General features: G+C 50.2%; 1 protein-coding gene across 1 annotated transcript in view; it reads left to right on the top strand.

Moving 5' to 3' along the window:
- Positions 1 to 20,009, top strand: part of CFAP46 (cilia and flagella associated protein 46) — a gene marked incomplete at both ends in the record, with an annotated part of 88,954 nt that overhangs the window by 4,396 nt on the left and 64,549 nt on the right. Inside the window, 9 exons of the mRNA XM_079699827.1 lie at positions 448 to 542; positions 1,303 to 1,413; positions 4,560 to 4,659; positions 11,018 to 11,116; positions 13,187 to 13,377; positions 17,795 to 18,023; positions 18,185 to 18,305; positions 19,505 to 19,628; positions 19,838 to 19,968. Of these exons, the coding sequence (XP_079555953.1) occupies positions 448 to 542; positions 1,303 to 1,413; positions 4,560 to 4,659; positions 11,018 to 11,116; positions 13,187 to 13,377; positions 17,795 to 18,023; positions 18,185 to 18,305; positions 19,505 to 19,628; positions 19,838 to 19,968 (1,201 nt within the window). The remainder of the gene's footprint in view (positions 1 to 447; positions 543 to 1,302; positions 1,414 to 4,559; positions 4,660 to 11,017; positions 11,117 to 13,186; positions 13,378 to 17,794; positions 18,024 to 18,184; positions 18,306 to 19,504; positions 19,629 to 19,837; positions 19,969 to 20,009) is intronic.

Genomic DNA, 20,009 nt, shown 5'->3' with positions numbered 1-20,009 from the left:
GAAAGAAGTCATTTTCTTAAGCCATTGTTCAGGAAACTATGTATAAAAAACAGCCAAGACCATCCACTGAGAGATACAAAAACATACATACATATGTACGAGCATGAACAGAACAAAACAAAATCTTTTCCTTTGTTGTGACTGAATATTTCCTTTTTAACAGCACTGAATTTTTTAAAAAGTTAGCAGAAAATTAGTAATTTAAGTAATTACGGCAACAGTGTGTAAAGAGCATTCATCACCTATTAATTTTATATATAGGAATCAACTTAAATTATATACGAGAAACTAAACATAAAGCATAATAAATGAGAAAATAATTGTTAATTACAAAATTTTACTTTTAAAGGAGGAATATTTGTAAAATAATAGCTAAACAAAATATCTGGTCTTTCCCTAATTATTTGCTTAAGTCTCTGTTAGTATTCTGTTTTCATCTTATAACAGGTCCGACATGAATTAATGGATGAGCTTCAGTTAAAGGAAGAAAAGAGAAGTTCTATTAGCCTGTCTGTCACTTTCCAGATTAATATGCTGAAAGCGTAAGTGCTTTGGGAAGGGGGATAGGCGCCGACTAGTCTCTGTGCCGGGGTGGGGGGCACATGTGCAGGGACGGTGAGGCTGGCTGGCGGGCTCGGCCTTGCCTCCCTTTACTGAGAGGCTCTGGAGAGGATGCCAGAGTGAGCGCAGCTCGTCAGCAGTGAGGAGGGTGGTGTTAGAAGAGAGGGACGGCAGCCGTGTCAGATGCTTCATTGGCCCCCAAAGGCAGCTTGAGACCTGACCACGAGCTTGAACAAAAAGAGGGTAGTTGTGGGTGAAACCCTCATGGGACTGGGTGAGAGTGCATGGGAGAGATCGTACCCAGGTAGAGACCTGCTGTGGTGGCGAGAGGGAAATAGGATGGTGGAGAACCTGGTGTGTGTGGTGAGGAGATCCCGGTGTGAGTGGGGAGGACAGCTGTCCAGAGGGAGGCGGGTGCTGGTCTGGGCTGGATCTGGGCAGATGAGAAGGGCCAAGCCCCCCTTTCGGTGGGCTCTTGGTGTGGGACTCGTTCTGGGTGCAGGGCCTGTGCACGGTGTCCTCGGGGTCCATCCTTAGTGATGGAGGAAGATAGAGCCTGGGCTGGCAGTGAGGGCGGAGGGGCGTGAGAGGTCATCAGGAGAAGGAGAAGGTGTTACCTTAGGCCTTCTGTTCAGTGAGGACACAAGTTCATGGACTTCAGATTTTTTAAGGATAATTTAAAGAAATCTGACAGGATTCTTTTGGTTATTTAATATTTGATTAAATCGATCTATATTCTAGAAAACTGGATAAAAATGATTTATCTGAAGATATCAACAAAATTCTGGAGGATACCTATAAATGTTTAAGATATTACAATCACCAGCACTTTCCTTCAATCAGAGAGGAAAAGTAAGTGTTTCTGTTTTTCCAGTTTCACATCTATGTACAGCATTTCATAACTATAGGAAAATGTGGAAAAAAAAAAACGTAACCATAATTACCCAAGCAAGTATCAACCATTGTGGTGGAGGTTTTAGTGTATTTCTGTCTAGTCTTTTTTTGTCCTGAGGTTTGTACTGTTTGGCAGCACTTGGGTTATGAAACTTCACATCATACTTTTTTAAAGTCCAATTTGACTTCTAATCACAAGTGCTTTTCTAGTTATTACACATCTTATGCCTTCTGAATAGACGCCTAACAGTTCAGCCACAGGAGAACATGCCTCTCCCTGAGCATTTCAGTTGTCAGTTCTCTGCTCCCTGAGTCCTGGGAGCACTGCTCAGAGTTCAGTCCTGGATCGGATTCCTGGGAACTGGTAGTTGAGCCAGAGGCTGAAAGAAAGGTCTGGAATGTACCCCCAGTTCAGCTCTTTCACCAGGTTCTCTGAGTTGTTGTAACTCAGAGCAGGTCCTGCTCGTCCCGTCCCTGGGCACAGCCTCCCTGAGGGGCCCCGGGAGTTCCAGAGGGGGGACCCTGGGGACAGAGGGGACCGCAGGACACCAGGACACCTGCCCCGCCGCCTGGGACTGCACTGACTCCACTGCAGGTCCGCTCCCTGCTGGCGAAGTGGAACTTTTTTTCATATATTTACGGACATTTTTTTTCTCTCGTTAATTTTCCAATGATTTCTTTTGCCCAGTTTTTAAAAAGTAGGTTGTAAATCATTTTACTAAGGACTTGCAAAAGCTTTTTCTGTTTCAAAATTTGAGCCCTCCAATTCCGGTGTAATTATCAATTGTGTCAGTATGTTTACTTTTTAGGTCTTTTAAAACAATTTTTGATGAACAGATGTGTTTTATTTTTATTTTATTTATTTATTTATTTTTGGCTGCATTGGGTCTTCGTTGCTGCGCATGGGCTTCTCATTGCGGTGGCTCCTCTTGTCGTGGAGCCTGGGCTCTAGGCGTGCAGGCTTCAGTAGCTGTGGCGCACGGGCTTAGTTGCTCCGTGGCATGTGGGATCTTCCCGGACCAGGGCTTGAACCTGTGTCCCCTGCATTGGCAGGCAGATTCCTAACCACTGCGCCACCAGGCAAGTCCCCAGCTGTGTTTTATTTAAGATAAGAATAATTTGAGCTGACGTTCATCCCCCACCATCCTGGACCAGGCTCCATTTAGACCCGTCAGGGAGTCCACACCCTCCTGGCCCAGCAGCCCGGTCGGTGGGCGCTGACCGGGCTCCCCCAGGAGCCCCGGCATGTGGCCCGCACGGAGCCAGCTGCGCCCCTGCCCCTGGCCCCCCGCGCCCGCCCTGGGCTTCTGTGCCCACGCCCGCCACACGCCCCCTCTCCGCCCCGCCCGTGGGTCTGTGGCTTCGCGGTTGCCAGTTTACTGCGTGGTGGCTAAGAGGCTGGCTGGTGGCTTGTGATACGGCTTCCCGGGTGCTCAGCCCAGCTGCTCCCCAGGCCTGGGAGGGGCGTGGCCCCTGCTGGCCGGGGTCACAGGCTCAGCCGCTTGGAGATGCTGTCTGTGGGGTCAGGTCCTTCCTCAGCCCCGAGGCTCCAGCCGTCTGTGAGGGGCCCGCTGACCCCTCCCCACCTGAGCTTCTGTATCTGGAATTCTGGGTAGAAATAAAAGTTCTGTGAGGTTAAGACCCAAAAAGCACTGAAAACCAGTGATGGCTCCCTTTGTGGGTTCTCCCTTCTTCCCTGCACAACAGGCCCAGGTGGCCAGAGCTCAGGGAGGTCAGAGGGGCTGTGGGTCTGGAGGCCCCACCAGGGCCCTTGGTGGTCCCGGCTGCACGGGTCGGGGCGGAGGGCAGGGACCCGCACCCACCCCAGTGAAGGGAGAAGGGAGGGTGCCTGTTACAGCAGACAGGCTGCTTGCTTCCGGGGTGGGTGTTGGGAGGTGGAGAGATGTTGGATAATATTCTGGCTGAGAAGCGTCTTTGAGACTGAAAAACAAAGCAGGCAGCTCCGTAAAGTGCAGTTAGGAAGTTCATCGTGGGGACTGACACACAGGCAGGAACGGTCTGCGGACGACAATCCAGAGGCATCCGCAGCTGTGCTCCGAGCCACCAAAAGGGGCACAGGGGACTTAAAGGAGGACTTAAAGGGGCCAGAGCTAAAAATGGCACCTGACTACCAAGTGGGACCGAGGGTTTACCTCCCCTGGGGGTCCCGTGACCACTGTCAGCACAGGGCACTCTTCAGTTTTCATATCAGGTGAAGGCAAGGGTTAGCATTGCCGGGGCTCCTCTGGCTTGGACACATTCCTTGTGAGTGGGCGGAAGCTGGGTCACAGTCACTAGAAGGGGGCGGGGGTGAGACTGCGGGCCTGAGAGGAGCTGACCAAGTGCAGTCCATGTGGTCCGGCCACAGTCAGGTTGTGATGCCTGCCTCAGAAAGAGCAGCGAGGTGTTGGCTTATCCCCAAGGGAGGCTGGCATGTCTGGGGACGCTGCTGGTGGCCACTGTTGCTGGTGACCAGGGGTGCTGTTAAACACTCCACCGTGTGCAGGACGGGTCCCCACCCAGCAGAGAACTGCCTCATTAAGACGTGATGGTGTCAGGCTGAGAAGCCTGGCCCATCTCCCACCAGAACCATTGCCTTGATTCCTGCAGTTTTATATTAAGTCTTAAAATCAGGCAGTTTAGTCCTCCGACTTTGTTCTTTTTCAGAGTTGCTTAGGATAGCCTAGGTCCTTTGCATTTCCGTGCACATTTTAGCATCAACCTGCTGATTTCCACAAAGACCACGATTGGCAATTGGTGACTGTGAATGCTCTGGTCACAGGGTAGGAAGAGCCGGCCCCAAGGAAATGTGTGTCTGTCTCTTGTCACCCCTGCCCCCCCACCAAGGGCTCAAATGGTGGTGCCCAGGGCTCACAGCCCCTCATCAGGCTGCACCTGCACCTGCCCTGAGGCAGTGGAAGTCCCTCCAAATCCCGTGTCAGGGCCAGAGGGGGCTGGGCTTAGGGACCCTCACCATAGGATTTCTCTTCTCTTCCATTTTATTCCTGCCTCCCCTAAGTGACAGCTGAAGGCTTATTCTACCCACAGGTGGGTGTTTCTTGTTGTCTCCTATTGACCCAATGCTGTTTTGTTTCTGTTTCCAGAATTCTTTTGCTTTTTGAATTAGCTCATCTTTCTCTGATCTTGAAATGTGGGGAGATCACCTCTGACTGCCTCTCAGACTTGAAGAAGATGGACAGCAAAGTAGGTGGTCAGGGACTGGGTGCACCACCCCTACTCACTGTGATCTGGGCATGAAAGGCAAAAAAAAAAAAAAAAAACGGGAAAGGAATTCAAAAGCCCCTCACCAGGAGGGCCTAAATTGTTATGTTGGTAAATTTCCTTTCAGTCTTTTTTAAGTGCAATTCATACAGTTGAGATGATGTGATTTTTGCAGTTTTGCATCAATAGTATCATTAATGATAAAAGGATCAATTTGTCAAGAGAATATAACAATTGTACATGTATACGCATCCAACTTTGGAGCACCTAAGTATATTAAGCAAATACTAACAAATCTGAAAGCAGAAATAGATAGCAATGCAACGATAGTAGGAATCTTTAAAACCCCACTTTCAACATGGATAGATCATCCAGACAGAAGATCAATAAGTATGTATTGGGCTTGCACTACACTTTAGACAAAATGAGCTTAACAGACATCTGTAGAACATTCCATTCAATGGAGGAAAATACACGTTCGTCTCAAGCACACATGGAACATTCTCCAGGACAGATCATACATAAGATCAGCAGTACCCAACCTTTTGGGCACCAGGGACCAGTTTCAAGGAAGACAGTTCTTCCACGGATGGTGGGTGGGGGTTATTCAGGCAGTAATGCGAGCGCTGGGGAGTGGCAGGTGACACTTTGCTCGCTCACCTGCCGCTCACCTCCAGCTGTGTGGCCTGGTTCCTAACAGGCTGTGGACTGGTACCGGTCCACGGACCAAGGGTTGGGGACCCCTGTGTTAGATCATAAAACAAGTCTCAACCAATTTAAGATGATTTTCTGACCACAATGGTGTGAAACTAGAAATCAGCAACAGGAGAAAAGCTAGAAATTCACAAAAGTGTGGAAATTAAACAACATACTCCTGAACAAAGAAGAAATCCAAAGGGAAAAAAAGATTTTGAAACATAGGACAATGGAAACACAACATACCAAAGCTTATAGAATATAGCAAAAGCAGTCCTAAGAGGGAAGTTCATAGCCGAAAACACCTACAATAAGAAAAAAGAAAGATTTCAAATAAATGACCTATATTTATACCTCAAGGAACTAAAAAAAAAACCCAAAAAGCAGAACAAAGCCCAAAGTTAGCAGAAGGAAGGAAATAACAAAGATCAGAGCAAAAAACAAATGAAATAGAGACCAGAAAACAAATAGAAAAGATCATTGAAACTGACAGCTGGTTTTTTGAAAAAATAAACAAAATTGACAAACAACTAGACTAGGAAAAAAAGAGAAGACTCAGAATCAGAAATGAAAGAGGAGACATTACAACTGATAACACAGAAATACAAAGGATCATAGAGACTACTGTGAACAATTATATGCCAGGAAGATGGGTAACCTATAAGAAATGGATAAATTCCCAGAAGCATGCAACCTACCAAGACTGAATCATGGAGAAATAGAAAATCTGAATAGACCAGTGAGTAAGTATCAGTAATCAAAAATCTCCAAACAAGGACAAGATGACTTCACTGGTGAATTCTACCAAACATTTGAAGAAGAATTAATGCTAATCCTTCAAAAATTCTTCCAAAAAATTGAAGAGAAAGGAACACTCCCCAATTCAGTTTACAGGGTGAGCATTACCCTGATACCAAAGCAGACAAAGACACTATAAGAAAAGAAAATTACAGGCCAATATCCCAGATAAACACAGATGCAAAAATCCTCAACAAAATACTAGCAAACTGAATTCAGCAGAACATTGTAAAGATCAAACACCATGATCAGTGAGATTTATCCTGAGGTTGAAAGGATGGTTTAATGTAGGCAAATCAATAAATGCGATACATCACATTAACAGAATGAAGGGTATATATACGATCATCTTAATAGATGCAGGAAAAGCATTTGACAAAATTCAACATCTTGTCATGATAAAAACTCTCAACAAATTAGGTATGGAAGGAATGTACCTCCACATAACAAAGACCACATATGACAAGCCCCCAGCTAACATTATATTCAATGGTGAAAGACTAAAAGCTTTTCTTCTAATATCAAGAATAAAACAAGGGTGCCCACTCTTGCCACTTCTGTGCAACATAGTACTGGAAGTTCTAGCCACAACAGTCAGACAAGAAAAAGAAATAAAAGTCATCCAAATCAGAAAGGAAGAAGTAAATGTGTCTCTGTTTGCATTTGGCATAACCTGTTTATACAGAGAAAACTCTAAAGACCCCACTGAAAACCATTAGAACTAATGAGCAAATTCAGTTAAGTTGCAGGATTCAAAATCATCATCCAAAAATTGGTTATGTTTCTGTTCACTAAAAATGAACTATCTGAGAGAGAAATTATGAAAACAATTCCATTTATAATAGCATCAAAAACAGTAAAAGACTTAAGAATACATTTAACCAGGACCTAGAGATTATCATACTAAGTGAAATAAGTCACACAAAGACAAATACATGATATCACTTATATGTGGAACCTAAAAAAATAATACAAATGAACTTATTTACAAAATGGAAACAGACTCACAGACATAGAAAACAAACTTACGGTTACCAAAGGGGAAAGGGTCGGGGAGGGATAAATTGGGAGTTTGGGATTAACAGATACCCACTACTATATGCAAAATAGATAAACAATAAGGTCCTACTGTATAGCACAGGGAACTATTGATATATTCAATATCTTGTAATAACCTATAATGAAAAAGAATCTAGGTGTGTGTGTATGTGTGTGTATGTACCTGTATAACTGAATAACTTTGCGGTACACCTGAAACTAACACAATACTGTAAATCAACTATACTTCAATAAAATAATAATAATAATAATGCTGAGTAAAAGAAGTAGAACAAAAAAAAAAAAAAAAAGAATACATTTAACCAAAGAATTGAAAGACTTGTGCACTGAAAACTAGAAGACATTGATGAAAGTAATTGAAGAAGACACAAAGAATGGAAAGATATTCCATGTTCTTGGATTGCAAGAATGAAAATTGTTAAAACGTCTATACTACCCAAAATCACCTACAGATTCAATGTAATCCTTATCACAATTCCAATGGCATTTCTCAAGAAATAGAAAAAAAATTGTATGGAACCACGGAAGAGCCAAAGCACTCTTGAGAAAGAAGAACAAAACTGGAGGCATCACACTTCCTTATTTCCAACTATACCACAAAGCTATAGTAATCAAAACATATGGTACTGGTATGAAAATAGACACACAGACCAATGGAACAGAATTGAGAGCCCAGAAATAAGGCCACACACATAATGTCAACTAATCTTTGACAAGGGCAACAAGAAAACACCATGGGGAAAGGACAGCCTCTTAAATAAACGGTGCTGGGAAAACTGAATGGCCACATGCAGATGAATGAAATTGGACCCCTACCTTACACCACTCACAAAAATTAAATGGATTACAGACTTTAAGACCTGAAATCGTAAAACTCCTATATGAATACATAGGGCAAAAACTTATTGACATTGGTCTGGGCAATGATGTTTTGAATATGACAACAAAAGCAAAAGTAAACAAGTAGGACTACATCAAACTAAAAACTGTCTGCACAGCAAAGGAAACAACACAATGAAAAGGCAAGCTATGGCATAGGAGAATAATATTTGCAAACCATATATCTGATAAGGGTTTAATATCTAAAATATATAGGGAACTCATACATCAGTAGGAAATCATCATCATCCCATGGGAGACAATGGGCTAAGGACCTGAATAGACATTTTTCCGAAGAAGATACTCAAATCGTACATGAAAAGGTGCTCAACATCATCAGGGAGATAAAATCAAAACCTCAGTGAGTATCACCCCACACCTGTTAGAATGGCTGTTATCAAAAAGATGAGATAACAAGTGTTGGTGAGGATGTGGAGAAAAGGGAACCCTTGTGTTCTGTTGTTGGGAATGTAAATTGATACAGCTATTATGGAAAACAGTAGGGAAGTTCTTTAAAAGATTAAAAATAGAACTACTATATGATCTAGCAATCCCACTTTTGTGTGTATGTCCAAAGGAAATGAAATCACGATCTCAAAGAGATACCTACACCCCCATGTTCACTGCAGCATTATTCTCAAAAGCAAGATGTGGAAACAACCTAAGTGTCTGTTGATGGATGAATGGATAAAGAAAATTGTGTGTGTGTGTGTGTGTGTGTGTGTGTGTGTGTGTAATGCAGTGTTATTCAGTGATGAGAAAGGACATCCTGCCATTTGTGACAGTGTGGATGAATATGGAGAGCATTACGCTCAGTGAAAGAAGCCAGACAGAGAAACAGAATAGCATGGTGGTTGCCAGGGCCTGGGGGTGCAGGAAGTGGGGAGGTGCTGATCAAAGGGGACAAACTTTTAGCTTTAAGATGAATACGTTTTGAGGATCTAATGTACAGTTTGGTGACTATAGTTCATAATTTTGTAGAGTATACTTGAAATTTGGTAAGAAAGATCTTAAGCATTCTCACCAAAAAGAAAACAAAACAATAACTATGTGAGGTGATGGATGTATTAATTCATTTGATTATGGGAATCATTCCACAATGTATATGCTTTTACACTTTACACATTTACTCTTTAAATATATACAATTTTATTTGTCAATTATACCTAAATTAAAATTTTTACATAAAAATAAAGCAGAGTAGACATTTCAGAAAAAAAGATTAGCAAAATTTCGAAGGTATAGTAATGCAAACTATCCAAAATGAAACAGAAAGGAGAAACACTAAGGAGGATATAGGGAACATCAGTGAGCTTGGGACGACTTGAAGCAGACTAATGTATATGTAATCGGAGTCCCTGAAGAATAGAGAAAGGAGGGAACAGAAAAACAAATATTTTAAGAAATAATGGCTCAAAATTTTAAATTTAATCGTCTGTAAAGAGCAGGAAATTATGTACTGAGGAACAGAGAAGAATGACAGCAGACTTTTTGTAGGAAATAAGACAAGCCAAAAGACATAAGATCATCCTTAAAATATTAAAATAAAATTAAAAAAAACTATCAACCTAAAAAATCTACACTCAGAGAAAATATCTTTGAAAATCAGAGGCAAAATAAGTATTTATTAAAATATACAAAATCTGAAAGAGTCTGACTTACACTACAAGAAATTTTAAAGGACTTTTTCAAGCAGAAGGAAAATGATGCCAGGCGGAAATCTGGATCCACACAAATAGTGAAGAGGACCAGCAAGGGGAGTCACATGAGTCACACAGAGACTGAAAAATATGTAAATCTCTTGAAAAGATAATTGGCTATTTAAAGCAAGGATAATAACATGGATCAAAAGACTCAATATTGTTAAGATGTCAATTTTCTCCAGATTGAACTGTACATTCAATGTGATTCAATCAAAGTCCCAGCAGGAGTGTTTCAGAAATTGACAAACTGAGTATAAAATTTATGTGGAAATGCAAAAGATCTAGAATAGCTAAAAGCAGCTTTGAAAAAGCAGAACAATGTCAGAAGACGAACACGACCTGATATAAAGGCACCATGGTTAAGACAGGGTGGCCTTGACATGGAGACTCACAGAGACTGAGGGACAGGACAGGGTCCAGAAAGAGACCCGCAAACTCAGGGCCTCCAGCTTGGATGAGGTGCAGAGGCTTCCAGTGGGTGACAGAGCATCTCGTCCACAAATGGTACCGGACAAGGAAACAACCACATGCGAGAAAGTGAGCATCGGCCTGCACTTCGTACCGTGGACAGAAATAAACTCAAAGTGCATCATAAACCAAAACGTGAGAGTTAAAATGATAAAACTTCTGGGAAAAACGTTAAGAGAAAAAATAAGAGGAAACTTTGTGAGCTGTTATCTCACAAGCACACACCTAGTAGATGGCTAGACTGGAGACTGACCGTCCCAGATGGCCAGGAGTGGGATGGGAAACGGCAACCCCTTGGGAAAACGGTTGAGCAGTTTGTAACAGTTGAGTGTGCCCCAGCCGCCCACCCAGCAAATCCCAGGCCCCTGCTGCCCTGCCACCTCCAGCAGGACGCCCCGTCCAAACCCGGCGGGGATTCAGTGAAAGAAATCGTCAGCCAAATTTCATAACAGGGCATTTGTCTGAAGTTGGTGTAGTTATTTAAAAGTTCTGTGTCCAGTGAAATTAACTATCAAAGGTGAAAAACAATTTTTTTCTAGCTTTCTTATTCAAATCTTTGCATCTTTTGGAAACATTTTAAGTTTTTCTTATATATATTTGTATTATCTGATTTTTATTTGTTGAATTTCTACCTAGTACACGAATTCTATTTTTAAATGGTCTTTGAAGTTAATGAATGTGCATGATCGCTTTCGTTAAAACTCTCCATCTCACACAGAAACTCCTGTGCCCCGCAGGATCCCAGGAAGCTAATTGAAATCGAATGCCTGGAGTGTGAATTGGAAGCTGTAAGACTTGCAAATAAAATTAAAATCTACACCCGAGAGGCTGTGGAGGTAAGTTCTCAACTAGGAGCCGTAGCAGAGGCTGAACTGTTGTGCAGGTTCCCTGGAGCCTGTGACTTGACTGGTGCCAGGTTTGGGGGGGAGACCTGACAGGCACGGGCCAGCCCCCTGTGCCCTGGTTTCCCACCCGTGACTGTGGCCTCTCTGGCAGGAGCTCCAGGGGCCTGGGTGGCCCTCAGCTGCCGAGGCCGGCTGCCGTCCTCCTCCGCGGCATGGAGCTGGGTCCCCCACGGCTCCCAGGGCCACCTTGGCCTGGCGGACGTCAGGGTTCATGCAGGCCATTCTCTGGGTCAGGGACTGGGGTGAGACCGTCCTCTGGCCAAGCCCTCCTGCGGCCTGTGTGGAGTGGCCCACCCCAGCACACTGATAACACTTGCCATTGGTGAACGCTGAGTCCCCATGAGAGCACTTTGCCATCCTGACTCAGGTCCAGGAAGGCCGACGTTGCCCCGGCTCTAGTGTGGGGCTGTCGGCCTCGCTGGGCTTGGGAAACAGAGGGGCTCCAGTGAAGTGGTGAGGTCACCACGGGATGGGGGAGGGGGGGACCCCAGGGAGGGTGGGGGGCAGGTCCAGAGGACCGCCACAAGCGTCCCTCCCTCGCTGCCCCCTTTGGAAACCCCTGACTTGTCTAGAATATTCCACTGGTATTTAGTGAGGAGGCAGCTGTCTCTATGAGGAGTTGGCGCACGGCAGCCTGGTGAACACGGCGGCAAAGTGACAGACCACGTGAGCTCAGCGTCCTATGTAATGCAGTCAGAGCTGGTCCAGCAGCCACTGCCAGAAAAGGAATCCAGCGATCCTTTATGTTCTTTAATAAGAATCCTGCAGTTGAGGGCTTCCCCGGTGGCGCAGTGGTTGAGAGTCCGCCTGCCGATGCAGGGGACTCGGGTTCGTGCCCTGGTCCGGGAAGATCCCACATGCCGCGGAGCGGCTGGGCCCGTGAGCCATGGCCACTGAGCCTGCGTGTCTGGAGCCTGTGCTCCTCAACGGGAGAGGCCACAACAGTGAGAGGCCAGCGTACCGCAAAAAAAAAAAAAAAAAAAAAAAAGAATCCTGCAGTTGAAAAAAGGGAACCAAAATACACTGAAACAGAATGATGGCAGCTGGCATTTCTTTGGGGCCCGGGTGTCTGCTCCCTGGCTCAGCTCCTGGGACCCTCTCTGGAGCCCTGTAGCCGGACTGTCCTGCCCCACGTCCCCTCCTGGCCCGGGGGGAGCAGCAGAGGCAGCGTTGGCGCTGTGAGCTCTGCCAGAGGACGAGCAGCTGGGCCGGGTCTCCGCGAGTCCGAGGCCGCCTGGGGGATGTGCGTGTTCCCTTTGGACTTGCCCAGGTGGCTGCCCCTGCCGGCGTTGACCTTCTCGAGGGAGGTCATGGGCTACCTGTTGACCACGTGCTGGTGCTGGCAGGTGGTGGCACAGGGACTGCAGGGCTGTGTCCCTCTGCCTTTGTTGGCCTCGAACCTCGGCCAGGGGCCCTTCAGGGGCACCGGTTCAATGAGGCTTTGATGGACGCATCTTGACAGGCAGGAGGCACAGGGTCTGAACCCCAAGCCTGCGCTGGTCCCTGTGGCCTGGGAGCAGCACGAGGGGAGGCCCCCAGGTGCCAGAAGCCAGGGCCCATGGACATGGCTGAGCTTAGGCGCCCAGGCAGCCCTGGTGGGCGCTGAGGGAGGCGTGGAGCTGGTGAGGCCCCTTGCGTGGGCTGAGGCCAGCCAGCGCCTGTCTGCTGGGCAGGGCGTGTGGGGCACGGACTGGAGGAGCTGTTCACTGGGTAGTGGACGTAACTGGGCGTGGGCCCCATAAATATTCAGGGCCAGGAGATCAGCAGCCTCGCTCAGACGGGCTCACAGAGGAGAGACACACCAGAGGGCGCAGAGCCCGTTCTAAGGCAGGATCTCGACCGAGCCAGGCCCTTCTAGAAAAAAGTCACTGACAGACTCAGACAGTGGGCCCGGGCCCCACCTGCGGCCGCCTGGGCTCAGGGTCGGCCGGGGCTGGCCTGGCTCGCCCTGTGGTGCGCGTTTGCCCCCAGCCTCACACATGACCACTGTCCCTTGTGCAGACCCAGCTGAATATAGTACAGAGACTGGACGTGGTGCTCCAGCGAGCTGTACGCCTGGGCGACCCGCAGGTCATGCACGTGGTGTGCGCCACGCAGTGGAACACGTGCCTCCCGCTGCTGCAGCACGACCTGCGACACCACCTGCGGAAGTCGCTGACCAGCATCGCGGAGGTCCTGGAGAAGGTGGACAGGTGGCGGTCCTGGGCTATCCCCCCGGGGGGAGGCAGCGGGCGGGAGACCCCTGGGGTGAGGACGAAGTCCAACTCATTTCCCCAAAAAGTGGGCAGGAAGGGCAGTGGGACTCCACGGCTCCCCGCAGAAGTGCCAGCTCGAGAGGCCGGCGGGCCGTGGGGGAGGTGCGTCTGGAGTGCGGGGGGCAGGGCCTTGCAGGGGGAGGCTGGGGGGCACCTGGGCGGCGCCCATCTGAGGTCGAGAGGGGTCGAGGAGATAGGGCTTTGTCAGGAGGGTCCTGGGCTGCGTGGCAGGGGGATGGCAGGGCACAGGGCCTGTGGGCACAGGCGCAGGAGGGAAGGTGGGGTGGGCGGTGAGTCAGTGAGGCCCCCAGGCTGGGGGTCGCAGCCCAAGGGGATGCTGCAGATGGTCCCCGGCAGACTAGGGGGCTGGAGACGGGGACTTGGTGTGTGGGCAGAGAAGAGGTGTGGAGGGTCACCCAGGAGGGGGGTGCAGCCGCAGGGAGGGGCGGTGGGGAGAGCTGCCCTGCCCCGTCTGCTCCTGTGATTAATTAGGGTTGGGTTTCATCGCCTACGTGAGCCCTCGGAGCAGGGGTCTCGGCAGGGGAGCCAGGGGCCTGGTTGTCAGCCTGAGGGTGGGCAAGGAGGGTCCCCAGGGTCTCCGGTACGGTTCATTTCCTGCCGGCACCTGGGGGTCTTGGCTGTGAAGAGCTGCATCTCTCTTCAAATCAGGGATTTTTACCCATTTTAAAAATAGTTTCTCCTTCTGGAATCCCATGGGGATGTATGACAGGCTCCTAGCCCAGCTTCCGACCCTGCCCCCCGCCCCCCCAGCAAACCTTCCACACTCATGGCCCCGTCCCCCATGTGTGACACGCTGAATTCTGACAGATTTCCTCCAGGCCATTAGTACTCTTTTGTTTTACAAATTCTCTAATTTTCCTTCCTTTTTTTTAGCCTATGTTTTTAAATTTTAATGACTATTTCTTCCAAAATATCCTTTTAGTTTATTTTCATATTTGCCTGATTTTTAAAAATAATGTCTTCTAGTTGCTCTCTTTTTCTCTGACAGTTCTTTTTCTGATTAACTTTATTGAGATATAATTGCACACAATAGAATACACACATTGTTAATGTCCCTTCGCTGTGTTGTTTTTTAATCATGGGTGTGTGTTGAGTACTGTCGAAAGTTTCTTCTGCATCTATTAAAAGGTCTGTGACTTTTCTCTTTTGTTCTTTAATGTGGTGAATTATGCTGATTGAATTTTGAGTGGTGAACCAACCTTGTTTTCTCTGCATGGTCGTGACATATGTCAGCGTGTTGTTAAAGATTTTTATGTGTAGGTTCATGAGGACGTTGGCCTGTGATTTTCTTCTTTTGTAATGTCTGTCAGGTTTTGACATCAAGGTCATGCTGAATTTATTAACTGAATTGGGAAGGTGGGAAGGACTCTTTCTCCTTTGCTTTCTGAAGGAGTTTGTGCAATATTGGTGTTTTCTTCCTTAAATGTTTGATAGGATCCAGTGAAACCATCTGGGCCCATCTGAAGCATTTCTTTTTCCATCCTTTCAATTCCCATGCTCTGTGGATCTTTCAATTTAAAGCATAGAACACAGCTTTTAACAGCATGTACTTTGGTCTCACTTCTTTCTGTCTAGTATGATAATCTCTGCCTTTTAACTGGAGTGTTTAGTCTCTTTGCATTTAGTGTAGCTTTGAACTTGTCTACAATCTCATCATTTGTTTCCAGTTGTCACTTCTGTTCTGCTGCTGCTCTTTCCCTGCCTTCTTTGAGGTTAATTGAATTCTTTACCATTGCATTTATTTCCTCTATCAGCTTTTTTGTCCACTGTACCCTTGGGGTGGGGGGATTGCTGTAGGGCTAACAGTGCACCTCCTCCTTAGCCAAGTCTGTGTGAGGCGGTGCTTCCCACCTGGCAAAGGGAAAACCTCACGCATTTCCCTTCAGCTACCCCACTTTGTGTGGTTGTTGTCATGTCTTTTACTTCTAAATGTGTTATGAACCTCATCTTACAGTGTCATTGTTTTGCTTTTAGCAGCCAGTGGTTTTTTAAAGATAATTACAGAGAAAATCAATAGTCTCTTCTATTTGCCCACTTCTTTGTCAATCCCACAGGCTCTTTCTTCTTTCTTACCCTCAGATCCAAGTTTCTTTCTGCTGTTATTTCAGCCTGAGGAACTTCCTTTATTTTTTTCTTGTAATGCATGACTGCTGGTGGCGAATTCTTTTGGCTTTTGTTGATCTGAAAATGACTTCACCTCACCTTCATCTTTGAAGATTATTTTCACCATTTGCTGGATTCTGAGTTTACAGATTTTTTTTTTCTTTAAACCCTTTGAAGAGGTTGTTTTATTTTCCTCTGGCCTTCGTAGTTTCTGATAAAAACCCAGCATCTGGCCCATCTTACGTTCTGACTGTGGGCTACCTGTTCCTGCTTCCTTGCATGTCCAGTAGTTTTTTATTGTGTACCGAATGTTGTGGTTGGTGCACTGTGGAGTCTGTGGATTCTGTGATCTTTTTTTAAGAGAGTGTTGCTTTTTGTTCTCTTGGGTACTTCAGTTACTGGCTGAGAGCTGGCTTCGTGTTTTGTTGGCCGTATCTCTGGAAGGTTACAGTGTCTTCCAGCCTGTCTCAGTGGGGCTCAGCCTCTAGCCCAGTTGCACCCGCGATCTCCGTGGGCTCGGCTGACATCCGGGGTGTGAGTGAGGGATACCCGGCTCTCTCCTCTCTGGTGGGCAGGCCTGCAGCAGCTGCTCTGGTACCCGGCTCCTCTTCCTTCCCAGCCCAGAGCAGAGCCCCTCCCTGTGGACGGCAGGTGCCCTGGTTCTGGGCCCAGTGCTCTGCCCGCGATGCCACAGGACACTGTCTCCAGGCAGGGCACGGGCTCCTTCCTGAGTTCCCGCCTCCAGGGACCCCAGGCTCGTGCTGCCCAGACCCAGTGCTGTGTTTGGTCCAGCTTTACAGTGGCTACTCATGGCAGAGGCTTGATCACAGTTGGAAGCAGAAGGAACTGAAAATTACTCATTTCTAAGTCCTTTTCATCTGGTCCCATTCATCCTGTTTCGGCAGGGACGGAGTCTCTCATTCGAATCTGCTGTGCTTACTCACCATCACCTCTGTGGCTTCCTTGAGCCAATGGTTTACCAGGTTGTTCCTGATGCTGACTGTTCTGCTGTGTAGACCTCTCTGCCTGGCAGGTTGTTCCTAATGCTGGCTGTTCCGCTGTGTAGACCTCTCCGCCTGCCAGGTTGTTCCTGATGCTGGCTGTTCTGCTGTGTAGACCTCTCCGCCTGCCAGGTTGTTCCTGACCAGGGCTGTGCCTCTGTGTAGACCCCTCTCTGTGGTGTCGGCTTGCCTCAGCTGGCTCCTCGCGTGGTTCAGCCCTGGATGAGTCTCGCATTATGGATTCGAGGTCAGGCTGCCCAGAGCACACAGTTCGGTGCTGGTCCAGCTCCCATTTTGTGGGCCTCCTCTTCCCCTGCCTCAAGACAGAAGGAAGTGGCCCATGACTGGCTGCTGTCCAGACTTCCAGGCAGAGTCCGTGGAACCTGGTTCCCTGAAGGGAACGCAGACCTCACCCTTGGCATCAACCAGGTGCCCTCTCCTGCCCGCCACTCCCGCCCCCCGAGCAGCGGAGCGCCAGCCTCCAGGCACTGTGGGCACTGCGTCCTCTTCCCTGAGGTCACAGGCCTAGCGTGTGATGCTCATGCCTTGTCGTGGCTGAGGGTCAGCTCGTGGGTCTCCTAGAACTTTAATTCGACCAAATTTGTTGGCTTTTCTGATGCTTGCGTCCAGGGTGGAGGCTGTGGCATGGGGCTCTGCGTGCTGTGGATGAAAGGCTTTGAGGAGACTGTATTACCATCTTAGACATGGCTGTCTCCAGCCCCGCCCAGCCCAGGAGGCTCCAGCAGAGGCAGCAGCAGGAGCAAACGCCGGGCAGGGCCCACGGGTCCACGGGAGGCATTCTGAGCAGGGGTGTGTGTGTGCTTCGGCCGATGAGTCGGAGAGAACTCAGAGCAGAGCTGAGAGGGCCCATCCCCTGAGGCAAAGCCTGGGCTTCGGTTGTACTAAACGCACTTGATTGGCCATGCCAAGAGCCTCCCGGGCTGCCGGACGAGATGCAGCGTTGGGCGCCCCGTGTTTGCTGAGCCCGCCACCTGGCTTTCGTGTCACAGCCGGTCTCTGTAGCATGGAGCCTGGCTGGGCCCAGCTGCTGCTCCTCGGCCCTGGCGCACCAGCGGGCTCTGAGGTCTCCTGTGGTCTGCAGGGACCTCCTCTTGGTCCTCCGTGTGTCCTTGGGGTAAGGCAGGGCGGAAGTCAGGGCTGGAAAGCCAGGCGCCAGGGGGGTCCCGCGACATACCGCCAGGCTCTTGTAATGCTGTCTGTCCCCCCAGCCTCATGGTCCTGTTCCGTTGCCAAGTGCACATGGAGATGGCCTACATTGAGGAGGATGAGGACCGGCTGGAGCCTGCCCTGGAGCACCTGAAGAAGGCCATGCTCCTGGACACCCTGGGCCTCTACCAGGACAAGCTCAAGATGGCCTTCAACCGCCTGCACCTCTGCACCATGCTGTACCAGGTCCCCGAGCGCACCGAGGACAAGGCCACCTTGGCCATTGAGCAGGTGCGCCCCCGTCCCCCCGGACCTGGGCCCTGTGGCCTCTGCGCCTAGGGAGGGCAGGCGTCCTGGGCGGGGCCCCATCAGGCCAGGAGCGCTCAGGAGAGACGGGCAGCGGTGTTGCTCTGGACGACGCGGGCACTCATCACGCCGTCTCCCCTTCGCAGGCAAAGAAAGCGATGCCCGAGGACAGTGTGCGCAAGAAGCGGGCGCTGCTGGTGAGCGCGGGCCTGGCCCTGGCCCCTGACACCTTCCAGGTCGTGCTCGACAGCGAGAACGAGGCCAAAGGTGCACAGCCTCCTGTCCCCACTCTGCATGACAGAGCACCTCCCGTGGCGCGGGGGGAGGTGCACACGGCAGGGTTCACCATCACACAGCCCAGGGCCCGAAGCCTGAGACCGAGGGGCTGGGGGGCAGGGCTGCCTGGGCCCGTCTCCCGGGCCTGCGCGGCTGGCTTGCCTCTGCACCCGTTTCTCTCTGTGTCCAATTTCCCCTTTTAAGGACCCCCGTCATAATGGATTAGGGCCCACCCTAATGGCCTCGTTTTAACTTGATGTTTCCTGGTAAGACCCATCTCCAGATAAGGCCACATCCTGGAGTTCTGGGGGTCAGGGCTTCCTCGTATACTTTAGGGGGCACTCCCCCCATGCCATTGTCCCCCCCGAGCATGGGGGTCCTGGGCTTCTCTGCATCACCCCCAAGTATATCAAACCCTTGCAGATGGCAGATTAGCGCCCGGCCCTGGAGCACCCCGGCGCCCTTCCTCTCGGAGTCCCACCCGAGGTCGCCCAGGGCCCCCTTAATGTTGGCTCCCCCGGCTGCCTTCAGCCGGGCAGCCCCAGCCGTCCGCAGACAGGAGCCGCGGAGGGAGCCCGCGGTGGCCAGTGTTGTGGATCTGGGATGGGGACTGGGGGACGGCTCTGGGATGTGACCCTTGGCCTCGGTGGGCCACGGACCTTGTGCTGTCTCTGTGGCCGCCGCACGTCACCAGGTTCTGTTTTCACCCTGTCCGGGGCGTGGCAGTGCCACCCCGTGCTTCCTTCTTGTCCTGCTGGGTGTGAGGGGCACGGGCCCAGTGGGCAGTCGCCCCGGACACGCTCGGGCTCTCTTGGTGCGTTTCACTCGGCGAGGGGCCGGGCAGGAGCACCCGGCCCGGCGGGGGCCTTCCGCAGGGTCTCGGCCAGTCGGCTCCTGAAGGTGAGGGGCCGTGGGCACGGAGGCCACCACTGTGCTGGGCGCGGGTGGAGGCTCTTGGGGCCGGCCCGGCGGGTGCAGAGGGGGGTCGTTCTGCGCACCAGCTGCCCCTGGTGCCCGGCGCCCCTCCCCCACAAAAGCACAGCTAGCGGGACCTAATCTTCATGAAAAGGTCAAAAGACACCCGGGAGGCGCCACCACACCCGTCCAGAGTCCTGCGCGCTGGGGTTGCGGGCACGTGCCCTGACCCGAGACCCACCGTGTCACTGCCCCGTCCCACTGTCCACCCTCAGTTTCCACCGGGAAAGAGCGGGGCCGCTTCACCTACCTGTACGCGAAGGCGCGGCACCACTCCCTCAGTGTGGACGAGGCCGCGGGGCACGTGCGGCGCCTGCAGGGCTGGAACGACAAGGAGAGGTGAGCGGGCGGTGGCCGGGGGGCGTGCGGGGCTTGTGGGTCGTCGCGGCGGGGGCACCGGACCGCTGCCCGCCCCCTCGCCTGGCCCCGGGCGGCACCCCCGCGGGTCTGCCCGCCGCCTCGCGTCCGGGCTGGGGCGTCCGTTGGGCTCTTGGCAGGAGCCCTGCGCCCGTTCTCCCGAGCAGAGGGCTCATCGCGCACCTGTGCAGGGTACAGATCTGGGCCGAGCTGGCCAAGGTGGCCCGGAAGCAGGGCGTGTGGGATGTGTGCCGGGCGGCCAGCCGCTTCTGCCTCGTGTATGACGTCGGCAAGGTGGAGCGGCAGGCGAGGCTCGAGCGAGGTAGGCCCCGGGTCGCGCCTGGGCGCCCGCACCGGCGGGGT

This window comes from Hyperoodon ampullatus, assembly GCF_949752795.1.
Source record: "Hyperoodon ampullatus genome assembly, chromosome: 1".
Taxonomy (NCBI): domain Eukaryota; kingdom Metazoa; phylum Chordata; class Mammalia; order Artiodactyla; family Ziphiidae; genus Hyperoodon; species Hyperoodon ampullatus.
Note: the sequence above shows the minus strand (reverse complement) of the source record. Positions and strands in the feature narration are given on the sequence as shown.